Genomic DNA, 12,452 nt, shown 5'->3' on the forward strand with positions numbered 1-12,452 from the left:
ATAGTTCAAATGAACCTAATAAACTATTAATCATTACTCTCAAACAAGAAGAACAGAAAGTGGGAAAGGCATTATCAGTGGCACAAACAAACAGCTATGGTCACAAATCCTGGTTGCCAGGGAGGAAAAAAGTAAAAATGAATATGCAAGACAAAGAAAGTGTCTTGCCCCTATAACTTTTTATCCATTCCATAGCTGGAACATAATAAATAAATAAATAGTGATTTGTGATGAACGAAGATCCTCTTCAAATAACATGTACACATGGATAACCAGAATATAGATCAATGGCTTGTACTACTCAGTGAAAAGTTGAAACTCACCTGCAGTGAATGCAACCAAGTGAGAGTGCAATGGATCCCGTAAAGTTCGAATCAGTTGCTCCAATTAGATCCCCAAGCAAAGACCGCGTCTGTGTATCACTACAACAATTCAGCTAGGAACGTAAAAGTGAGAGAATAAATTGTTTGAAATGGTGGAAATTTTCTTTTTTCTTTCTCTTGATTTAATATAATGACAAAGTTTACCAAACCTAGGACCAACAGACCCAACTCGACACCCCCACACATAGAAAGCTAAAAGAAAGACCACAAGGACACAAAGCATCAACAAAGAACAGTAAGAGAGCCCGGGGGGTGGATTAAAACAGATAGTAAAAAACACAGATAGTAAAAAACAATGAACACATAAAATTAGAGGGAGGTCATGGCTCCTAGCAATTTGTGTATCACTGATCTTAACTTGTAAGAAAACATAGTTGCTACACTAACGAAAATATTATTATCAAAATATCCTAATGTGGAACACACCAGCCTAGCTGTATAGATGTCATTCCCAAGGCGAGCTAATAGACCAAGACCTTCCGATGACGCTCGGCGTTGGGCTGCACAAATGTCCCCCTCTGAGAGAATACCCTGCAGTAATTGAAACAATTATATACGGACAAAGGACTAAAAATGAAAGAAAGAAAAAGAAACCAAAAAACAAAAACAATCTGAGAAGCCCATAACTGGAAATCAACCTGGAAAATAGCCTGCACAGAACTTAATATATCCACTCCCAAGGGTTGAGGTCGTAGAGCAAGCAGTGCCTGAATAAGGACAGGGAGCCTTCAGACAAACATAAACAACCATTTCAAATGCACAAAGAATAACCAATGCTGATAAGTACCTTCAACCCAGCAAGTAATCCCACACATGCATTGGTGACACTCGCTGAGTGCCATGATTGCTTTTTACCAGATTTTAAACATTGTTCAATCAGTCCAAGAAGTGAGAGCTTTCCACCACTATCCTGAGACAAATCCTCAAGTATTAGCTGGACATAACCCCAACCATGCCCCTAAAATAATTATGACACTAAGGATTCTGCCCATTTACCTGAGTAGCAAAGAGGATCCCAAAGCAAAGAAGCATCTGGTTCACCAACATCTTGATTGTAGTCTCCGGCTTCAATATCAATTCCAAATTAGCAATCATTTAGAACAAAATGAAAATTAATATTGTAACGGAAGGCATCTCTGCAGAAGCACTGAACTACAGTTCAAGTATGGAAAACATGTACAGAACAGTATATAGAATAGTGGCCAATGGAGAACTACTATCCTTTATTATTATTTCCTGCTTCTAGTTGTGCCCCACCTATTATCATTCTACGGGCCTCCTTTCGATATCAGAAAATTCGAGTTTTCACAGTAATCAGAGATTTAACATGGAAGGAGAATTATTGAGACTTACTATTACAATCCACTTCTAGGTGTGTTACACACTTCTACCTATGTTCTACCCCCAGATAAAATTTCACTCGTTAGAAGGTGAAGCTTTAAACAGGTAACTTAGTGTATTGGGGGTTTAGCTGTTTCGAAGAGTATTTACCCTCCACAAAAGACATTGGATTCTTTCATTTTTTTTTTTGGGACCAGAAAACAAAAAGCACGAATTTCATCCAGAATCACATTACATCCCTATATGGAAGCATAATGCATGTTGCATCCACAGTTCTTTATGAAAAACTTTGTTGTTTTTAAGTTAAGAAAAAGCATTTTTGGAGTGAAAATCACTTTGGACTTAGATTATTTATTTTAGCATTAAGCATCCATCTCACAACAGCCTTGCATCCAGGTAGCCTGGTGCAACATGCATGTTGCATCCATCTAACCTGTGTGCATGTTGCCTAATGAACACAAAAACATATTTACACTGAGAATATTAATATTGGCGGAAAGAGATATGTAGAATACATTTGTACCAAGAGGCGCACAAAAAGCACCATAGAGATATTTCCATAATTATGTGTTACTGTGTTTTAATGAAATATGGAGAACATCAACATGGAATGAGATCTATAAAACCCCATATTTACAAAGAGATGAACAAAAACAAAATAGATGAGAATTCCATAATGTGTCAGAGAGACTTGTTACCACCTGAGGAAAAGTAGACAATTCATTCTCCCATACACAGGGCATCAAGCCATCCTTCCCTCCTTGAAATGCTCGAAGTTCATCTTCAAACCAATCCCTGTGTAAAATCATATGGCGTTGTCAACAGCATCAGACAGCTTATATTTTTCCCAAGTTAAGAAGACATTGGCAATCAAACTTCACAGAAGAACGAGCATGAATAAACGGATTAAAATTTGATTGAATCTAGTGTGGGAATTTGTGTCACCTTCCAGGGATCCAAGGACCCAAACATGCATCTCTTTTGTCCAACAGCAACCTCAGACATGAGCTTTCTTCACATCCAGAAGGATCTCTTTTTTGTTCAAGCATTACAAAATATCCCGACCAGAAAACATAAACAAAACTTTATCAGTTTTCACACTGTCACACATTTAATGAGATAATTCCTTACTGCAATAAGCATCTTATCAGAATTCCACAGCTCTGTGTATACTAAGCTACTATGAGTCAGAAAATATATCTCAATTACCTAAAAGGAGTGGTACATATTTGAATAATCTGAGGGTGGTCGCTTTTATAAGCCATAGGATCAGAAAGAGACTGATAAGCTATTAATATTCTGATAATAAACAGGTCCAGCGCAGGCTTCACTTCTGACAGTTGTTTCACTGCTAACAATGATATATAAGACAAAGCCCTGCTTACAAAGAATATATCAAAAAATCCACAAAAGGGTGACCAAGAATGGATAATGAAATGAAGACATTACATTATGAGAGTTCTCAAGACCACAGCATACAGGAATGCAGGAAAAAGTTAAACAAAACAATTCTCATAATGGAACCTTACCTGCCAAGGTACACTAGCACTGGTTGAAGCAAAATCCCATTATTAAAATCCACCATGTTTGGAAAAATGAAGCACTTTATAAACGATGTCAGCGCATCAACTGCAGCAGACCATACCCTACATAGAAATATCACAAAAAGGTCAAAGTCTTCATTATTTTTAGACGGCCAAAAAAATATTGAGTAGTTCTAGGCAGTCATCTTTATGCATTAATATTGTCTTTATCCATGAGTAAAACTAACTGAATACTTGAGTTAAACCATATAGCTGTAAAAAGTTATCAATATCGTGAAAAATAAATTTCTTGGGTTGAAATTAAACTACTTGTCAATCACAAGAACATAAAACAAGATCCAAAGCCAACTTGAGACAGCATCATCTTGCTTATACAACCATAAAGTCAACAGATGGAACAGAAGATTTTTAATAAAATTATGAAAAATATAATAAAGAACCAACCGTATTTCAGAAGATAAATCTTCTCCTTCCTTCAATAGATAGTCAGAAATTCCACCAAAAAGAGGAGCCCAAAGTGACAAGATATCAAACACCTGGTCTTCAAGTTCCTGTACACAGCACAAAAGCCCCTATGAATCAGAAAGACCTAAGGTGTCCAGTGACCTACAGGTCAAGAATCAAGACTATGGAGGTTGGGCCAAGGCCTTGGTTCGATTCCCACCTTCACCAAGGAAAGGAGTTTAAGAGTGTGTGTGTGTGTGTGGGAGATGACAGTTATACAAATACAAGAAGATGAGTAGGTACCTCCTTTGGCATAGAGGCTATAAGTGATGCCAAAAGCAACCATCCAGCTTCCTTCTCCACAAATGAAGCTACTGGGTTCCGACTAAATTCAGTCAACATCTTCTTTGAAACTTCAAGCACTGACTGAGGCAATCTGGGTATGTCAATGTTGCAAAAACATAACCATTAAGGAGAAGAAAATCCGGAAGGGGATTCAAGACTCTATGCACTTCAGGCTTCCCCAATACCTCTAGATGAAAAACAACTTAATGATTAATGACATACAGAAACAGATAAATAGTAACGATTGTTATTGTTGTCATTAATATTATTATTATTACTGTAATTATGATTACTACATTTTTTTTGTATCGGTGAACTGAAAGAGTATATTAAAAATAAAGAAGTAGGTCGAGAAAACCTACAATTACTATTAAAGAAAGAAAGAAAGAAAGAAAGAAAAAGACTGCATTCTTATTATATTGTTATTGTTACTATCATTATTAGTATTATTACGATAAAATGGCATTTAAGACACAGACAACAATCAATCAATCAATGAGAACAAACTTCAATAAGCATATAAAACGATCAATTTCGTACAGTAAGTCTTGTAGATATAGGCATGAAAAGAAGACTGCTAGTAAAGAGGTTTCCAAAATCACACCACAGGCTTAAAGCAAAAGGGGATACATCAAAGAGAAAAGAACATATATATACAAAAATAATCTAAAACAGAGAAAAGCATACGCCTAGCCTAGAGAAGTAAAGAAACATTTTGCGTTTTGAAGTCACTGAATAAGAAACATTGGCTAATATAAATTTGTGCATCTTGTACAGAAAGGAAGCATCCACTGAGGCACCATAATCCCTTTGTGAATCTCTTCAATCCCCCAACTCTCCAAAAAAGACTGGGTCATACCATAATATCCACTGAGGCACTCGGAAAACAAGGGCGCAACAAAACAAAAACCAAGAGTGAAAAAACAAACAAACAGGGACGCAGCATATAACAAGAACCATGCAGTGATGTGAAAGGAAGTATCTACTTTAACTGAAAAACAAATAAACAAATAATAAATAACAGAGAAGAAACTTTTGCATGGTATATCACTACCTATTTAATAAGCTAGGGTTTTTTTGGGCACTAGAAGACAATAATAAACAAAGGATGCTCCAGATCGATTCTAGCACCATAAAACGGCTCCTGTGTGCTTATTTTCCTCAAGATATGTGTGATCATTAATAAAAGTCTCCTACATATCGCGAAAGTTCCTTAGTACCAGCGGTCCGTTGGGCGGTTCACAGGCCCGGGTTCGAGTTGTTCTATTGTCTTTTTTGTTTTTCTTTTAATTTTTTTCTATTCCATTTATGATCAAAAGTTAAAAACAAAATAAAAGGGTGAACTGGGGGGACTTGAACCCAGGTTCAATAAAAGGAAACCTTAAGCAGATAACCAGCTATCCATTATACCACTTGCATTAAGGTGGAAACCTTTTACCTCATATTCTTTAGCGACATTTGCTTTTCATTGTTCTAAAATGTGTTAATCTTTACAGGGATTTTCTTATCATTGTTCTGAAATGCGTCGATTGCTCGCGCTGATGAGTGCTTTTTAAGGCACGGGGCATATACTAGTATCTACATAAGCAAAGGAAAGCTCACCTTGCTGGATAACCAAGAGGTAGCTTTGGGGAAATGGATACAAGAGCTGCTAGAACTGTGGCTTGACCATGCAATGAATCAAGCTCAACTTTTAAACTGTTTCCCTGTACAACATAATAGCACATAGTTAATTTTTTATCCTTACTTTCATGTATAGGAATATGCATATCTTTTAAATGCATCTTAAAGAAAAATGTTGAAATAACCCTTAAAAGAAAATCCCCGCGTGCGACAAAACAAGATTAAAGTGTTTTGTCCATAACAAAATATAATACAATAACTTTGGTTCAGAATTAGGGAGATGTAATAACATTTCCAAAATCCATTGATCTAGCACTGTACAAGACTACAAGGATCCACAGTCACAAAAATGCTAGGTTACATGGACACGTCATATTTTGAAAAAAATCTGTGTCGGATACGTATCCACGTGTCCGTGTCGGACATGTATTGTATGTAATTTACCTCGAATTTTGATATTTTGCTGTGTCCAACAATTCATATCAGTGTCCGATACGGACACACCTACCCGTGTCATGTAACCTAGCAAAAATGTTATATAAACTTATTCAGGCCTACCTTTTCAAACGAAATACTTTCTCTTAAAGCATTTAATGTCGTCACTGCATAAGAAATTAAACCTCCAACACAAGTGGGATCCACCTCTGCCAAAGTGCGCAATGTTAAAGCAGCTTCAATGCGTACCTACAACCAAGTATCTAGTTAATGTCTTTTCACTAAGAAATAAATATGACACAAATATCAATAAATGTAGCAGCACGGCAACAGAAATAGCCCAAAAGAATTTGAAGGAAATTTTCATGTTCAAAGAAATTGAGAACTGCATACTTTGATGTTAAGCTCAAAGATCCTGAAGTTTCTTTCCATCCATAAAGTCAACAAAATTGGACTTGGAATATGATCCACTAGTCATTTGGCCTTGCTATATAGTGGGCCCACAATAAAATTATTCATCAACAGTTCTTTAACATTTATTGGTGGCTCCGAAGGTTTATGGAATGATAAGAAGTATACATTCGATACTGCAATTGATTGTTGGTAATTCACAAGGAGGTTACCAATGCTTTCCTCCACCCCTTTGCAAAGTGAGCAAGCAAGGGTTTGGTAGTTTCATTCAACTCTGGTTAAAATTATCACTCGCTTCTTCCAAGTAAGCAAGCCAAGGTTGAATGGGATAGAGCTTCTCCAAATCCTTCCCATGGAAAATTCCTTAGCCGAGATCAAGTAGAAGGATTTAACATGCCAAATAGTTTTTTTTTCTAAACAGGTATTTACCAGAAGAAAAAACAAACAGTTCATTATGTCAGTGAGATACTTACAAGTTGCTCAGAATGAGACAATGCAGCAACAATTGTGTTATCAAGAACCCCCTTGAATTCAAATGGAACCTGGAAAAGTTGAAATGTCTTACTTTCCATTTGGGAAAATAAATAAAAAATAAAGTTTAACCCTAAGGAGAAATGGAGATCCCATCACATAATGTAATTACAAAACCAAATTTCCGAGTGTTCCACTCTATTTTGCAATTTCTCCATTTAAAAATGTACATTTCGGGACATCAGACGAACAAAAGTAAAGTAACTTCACAGATAACAAATGAACAGCACTCGTTAAGTATTGATAAGAACATATACTATTAGGTAATATGTGCATTAACTAAACCGGAGCTCTACATACCACTGTAGTAATTACAACTCACCTCTCCTAAAGTTGTCAAAATATATGACAGGGTACGTAATACAGCAACTTTCATCGATGCTGTAAGATCAGAAGATTCCAGCTGCGAAGTACCAAAAATGTCTTATTTTCAGAAAATAAGAATATGCAGTACAACACTGAGAAACCTCAACTATATAAGAGTCAGATAGCAATAAGATAAACCATTGCAATTCTATATACAAATACATAAGCTGCAACCAACCTCTCTTCCAAGAAGAACCAAAAAGCTCCTTTGAGTGGTTTCAATCATCTGATCAGTGATGCCTACTCGCAGAATATACAAAACACATGCCTTCAAAAACAAAAATAAGAGATAATGAGATTATATATCGTATTATTGCACAGAATAGGTTCAACACAGGAAAATTGAGAACCACAAATCCAATTTTTAATATTACAAACTTGAAGATACAAATTAGATCAAGCTTTTTAGTTAGCTTGCTTTACACTAAGTTTTAAACAAGTGGAAATGCTTGATTTTAAGTACTATGATAGTATTCATATCCACACGAAAAATGGTGGGTATTGCTGATGAAGTAGCATATGTCCTAATGTAAAGTAAATTCATCTCGACATCAAATTTTACACTAAGTTTTTAACAAAGTGAAAAAGTTTAATAATGTAAAGCTTAGACCCCTCAAATCCACCGTGACAAAGTCACTCGCAATTTCTAGTGTGAATAACAAGTAAAGAAGAAGCAAGAAGTTGAAAAGGGATAGTACTAGTGCATGTGCATCCACAGTAGAGGTTCCATGAAGCATGTTGATTGCCTGCAGTGCAAACTCTGGAAGTTCACTATCTGGATGAAGATATCTAAGACGAATCGCCTGCAAAATAGAAATCCCAACAGTAGCCAGTGAGAGTTCAACAAAGCTACGGAGAGCACTTGCATTGACCAACGATAGATCAACAGTCATATCAAACAGAATCTTAGTTAGCAAGAAGCCTGTGCTGATGACGCAGTAACCTGGCTGTTTGTATGCTAAGTTCGGGGCCAAATCTAAAGGTTCCATTAAATAAGTAGATGAAATACATTTCAAACAACAGATCAGCCTCAAAACAAGAGCTATCATGACTTTACTCTAATAAACTCAACAACATAAATTTTGCAGTACAGATAAGTCCAGATTCATTCAGATATCTCTTTACAAGCAGTAATTACTAATTAGGAAGCAAAGACCAAACAAAAACATTTACACAAGAATAACTAAAAAAGCGAAAGTAGATTTTGAATGGTCATGCACAAGAATAAGGAACAAAAGATGGGCCAAGAAGATTTACCTGTAGAAAGAATACCCAGGACAACGTAAGTCCAATTCTCACTTCCTTCGAGCGCACTCCATTTGCTGCATTACAAAACATTATTAAGAAGGATTTCAATACTCAAAAAGTAAATTACTATTAGAAAATAGTTGATGAAAAGATAGCAATTATGCATTGGTGGTGTGTGAAATTGCCCAAAAGCAGTTTGTATTTTCATCCACTCTCCATTCCCCAACAGATGTCACTATCTCTTCTCTTTTCACCTCAAGCAATCAACTTACATTAGCAAATGACAAATAAGTTCTAAAACCACATGAGGAATCTCACAGTTTTTGTTGACCTAGCATAAGTATAAAAGAGACTCCTTTAGTAGTAATTGGAAGCGTTCATAAAGATAGCAGTCTTATAGATTTTTTTTTGTTTGGATAAAAAGAGGGAAACTAAGCACAGAATAGTTTTCCAGGTATATTCGGAATTTGATTGATTCAGTTACAAATGACTGACAAGACAGGTAAAAAGGGCCCCTTCTGTGCTATAGAAAATGAAGTGGCGGTGTTTTCATGAAACCAGAGTAGAATTGTTGTTATGATATCCATCACAATAACAGTGATCAGTTTTCCAGAGTAGAATAGTTTTCCTTCATACCAGGCTAATTACAATAAATGCTTGCAGTCAAATGACCCAGGAAATAATATTAGATTTGTGAATAACAAATATTGCCTAAAAAAATGTAATTCCAATCATTGGGTGATAATAATCAACTGTAGCGGTACCTTTCACAAATGGTCCTACTAAATGCTTTTGCAAACCACCTTCTAGTTTCCTTGCTGGAAGAGATTGACTTTTCCCTCTTGGTTGCACCTAAAAAAGATTTTAAAAGAAGTAAGAGGAAACCTTCCAACGTAATGCAAAATATACATCAGTTAAATATATACCTGTGCCTCTGGATTCATCCCAAGAGCAAGCAGTGCACCCAGAGCTTCAGCAAAGGCATCTCTAACAGATGATAGAGGATCCTCGAGAGCCTAACGCACACATCACATCAGTATATATCATCTCAAGATGAGTAGAGAACTGTGTTGCACGGTACGGGTGCAAGTGTCCAATTTGGACACGGGTACGGAGATTTGGACACGGCAAGGTGTAAATGTCAGACACGGGGACACGGCTACTATTTTTTATTATATTTATTTTTTTAATAAAATAAAAAACATTTGATAAGACCCATTAGCCATTTAAACCAGTTAATACTAAGTTTAGGTCTTGAATATAATACCCATTCCAGAGGAAAGGCCCAGGTCCACGTTTACTGTTGAAGGACTAGCCCATTTAATATTGTCCATCCATTTTATAGATGTCTTACGTCTTCCTTCACTTTGAATGTTTGGCGCAATTTTTCTTTGAAATTGAAAATCACTGACTTCCAGCGAATCTGTGTCGAGTCGGTGTCGGTGTCGACACGGGACACCAATATCGCCGTACCCATGCAACACAGGTAGAGAATAATACAACAAGGTTATGGCAGCACGCTATTGAGAAGTTTTGAAAGATATATAGCAGTAGCACTTACCTTGACACAATAAGAAGAAGAATTTTCAAGTTCAGAAACTCCTAATCCTGGCCCCCCAATACTAGCAAAAGTCTTCAAGCATCTTGCCGCAGAAATTCTAATAGTAAATGATTTATCTCCTACACCAACTCTCATGATAAGACGAAAAGCTTCTGCATAAGCTGCAGAAGCACCATTACCATCTGAACCTTCCAACGCATTCTGAAGCATTTCAAGGGCTTCTTGTCTCACGAAATCCTGAAATTAAGTCCAATTTTGGCATTGAGTGGTTAAGAGGTTGAGTGAAAAGCAAATAAGAAAGGATAGCATATGGTTCCAGTGTTTCGGTCGGATCGGAATATGGGTTTTCGGTTTCGGATTTTTTAGAATCTGATAAATTGTGCCGAATCCGATCTGATCCGATTTTTTCGGAATTTTCGGAAATCAGACGAAAATCAGAATTCGGAAAACATCGGACAATTCAGATAAAAATCAAAAATTATTGAAAATTCAAATATCTTTATATTAAATCTATTTTATAACTTGTACAGTAAATACTAATTCTAGGGTTTTTAGTTTGTTTATACTATATATTGATTAATGCAAGTTATTCCACTGTAAATGAGCAAAAAAACGTGGGGTTATATTAAAACAATTTTAATTACATTAGAATTTTAGATATATTGTATGTAATTCCAAATAATAATTCGGTCAAATCGGATCGGATCGGAAAAAATCAGAAAATCGGAATTTAAAAAATCATCTGAAGCCGATCCAAATTTAAATCAGATTTTCGGAAATCGGACGAGTAATACTGATGCCGAATCCGGAAAAAAATTCGGATCAGAATTCGGAAAAATCGAAATTTCGGGAAGAAGTGGCACCCCTACATATGGTACAGACACACTCACATGCACACGTGCAAAAATACTGCCGAAGGTATCATCACACTACAAAGTTCCTCAGAAGCAGAAATAGACAGACGTGCAAATGCCTTACTGTGCGCAATTTAAGCAAAAAGAAGATTCTGAATTTCGATAACAAATGACGAAAAAATAATCAACAGAGACAAAAAGTTTACAGATATTGAAACACCCCACCCCGATTGATGATTTAAAAAGAGATGTAGTACAAATAAACCTCCAACTGTATCATCCCCCTATTTTTGTATACATTAGAACTTTGGTGTAAACATATAGCACGTATATGTTTTTTATTTCTAACCTTCGAATAGATTCTTATAACATAGAATTGTATGCTAACTGTGCTTACTTCATGAAACTTCATCAGCTTTGCTGCAATGGTAGTTGTTTCTAGTAGACCTGAGGTAATCCTTCTCCCAAAGTGGCGATATAATTCTCCCAAGCATTGGGAAGCACCTATTGGACAGTTATTCAAGACCATGAGCATTGAGCAGTTGGGGATAGCAAATTAATGAAGAGAGGATAATCAATATATTCTCTAATGAGTAACACAAGCAAAGAAAATATCACACTGAATGAAGGATACGCATATCTGACAACTAGTAATTAAAGCTTTAAGGAACATTTTATAGCTGAAGAATGCTAAAGGTTTTTTATTACTTTTCATGGTTAGGAATGCTAAAGGTTATTTGCAACAAAACAGATAGAAACAGAGGTTTGATAAAACAAACATTAGTACCTAGTCACATTGACGCGGATATGCGTCAGTGTCCAACATGGCCAGCTATATGAAGTAGGACATGGGGACACAGCTAACATAAAAGATAACTACTACTATTCTGCAGTTACACGACTATTTCTTGGGCTACTCGGCTACACCTTACCCTTACAAATAAATTACAACACAAGTGGCATATCATAGACTCTGTGACTATGTTAATAGATTACATTCTAAGTCTTTTAGCGTTTAAGAGAAACTCTAGTTTGAAACTGTATGCATAACATGTCCGTGTGTCTGACACGAGTGTTCAACATAATATAAAGTGTACATGTTACATAGGTAACTACAACAGAGCATCTGCCATTCATTTCACGTGGAGCCCACACATTGCTCAAAAAACCATTGGTGGATATTAAACGTGCACTTGATTAAATGTTACTTTTATAAACTACTAGCCATGTCTTCTATAACAGAGACACATCATAAACCTCGACACCGTCTTTTAACCTATCGCTAAAGCTGATATAGCAACCCACAAGAACGATTATATGCTAAACCCCAAAGGCCACTATGTCTTGCAAAAAAAATATCTATGAA

General features: G+C 36.1%; 1 protein-coding gene across 3 annotated transcripts in view; it reads right to left on the reverse strand.

Annotated features, from left to right (window-relative positions):
- Window positions 1–12,452, reverse strand: part of SWEETIE (HEAT repeat-containing protein) — a 30,172-nt gene that overhangs the window by 17,015 nt on the left and 705 nt on the right. For all 3 annotated transcript variants that reach the window (XM_086568947.1, XM_086568898.1, XM_086568861.1), the window contains exons 3-24: window positions 11,484–11,590; window positions 10,233–10,469; window positions 9,598–9,687; window positions 9,436–9,523; window positions 8,681–8,745; window positions 8,122–8,226; window positions 7,602–7,691; window positions 7,380–7,460; window positions 7,000–7,068; window positions 6,239–6,364; window positions 5,660–5,763; window positions 4,016–4,148; window positions 3,713–3,819; window positions 3,254–3,370; window positions 2,934–3,101; window positions 2,670–2,756; window positions 2,426–2,519; window positions 1,380–1,448; window positions 1,171–1,293; window positions 1,022–1,090; window positions 810–914; window positions 324–412 (exon numbers count right to left, since the gene is read on the reverse strand). In XM_086568947.1, the coding sequence (XP_086425073.1) occupies window positions 324–412; window positions 810–914; window positions 1,022–1,090; window positions 1,171–1,293; window positions 1,380–1,448; window positions 2,426–2,519; window positions 2,670–2,756; window positions 2,934–3,101; window positions 3,254–3,370; window positions 3,713–3,819; window positions 4,016–4,148; window positions 5,660–5,763; window positions 6,239–6,364; window positions 7,000–7,068; window positions 7,380–7,460; window positions 7,602–7,691; window positions 8,122–8,226; window positions 8,681–8,745; window positions 9,436–9,523; window positions 9,598–9,687; window positions 10,233–10,469; window positions 11,484–11,590 (2,323 nt within the window). The remainder of the gene's footprint in view (window positions 1–323; window positions 413–809; window positions 915–1,021; window positions 1,091–1,170; window positions 1,294–1,379; window positions 1,449–2,425; window positions 2,520–2,669; window positions 2,757–2,933; window positions 3,102–3,253; window positions 3,371–3,712; window positions 3,820–4,015; window positions 4,149–5,659; window positions 5,764–6,238; window positions 6,365–6,999; window positions 7,069–7,379; window positions 7,461–7,601; window positions 7,692–8,121; window positions 8,227–8,680; window positions 8,746–9,435; window positions 9,524–9,597; window positions 9,688–10,232; window positions 10,470–11,483; window positions 11,591–12,452) is intronic.

Source organism: Coptis chinensis, chromosome 1, assembly GCF_015680905.1.
Source record: "Coptis chinensis isolate HL-2020 chromosome 1, ASM1568090v1, whole genome shotgun sequence".
NCBI classification, from domain to species: Eukaryota; Viridiplantae; Streptophyta; class Magnoliopsida; order Ranunculales; family Ranunculaceae; genus Coptis; species Coptis chinensis.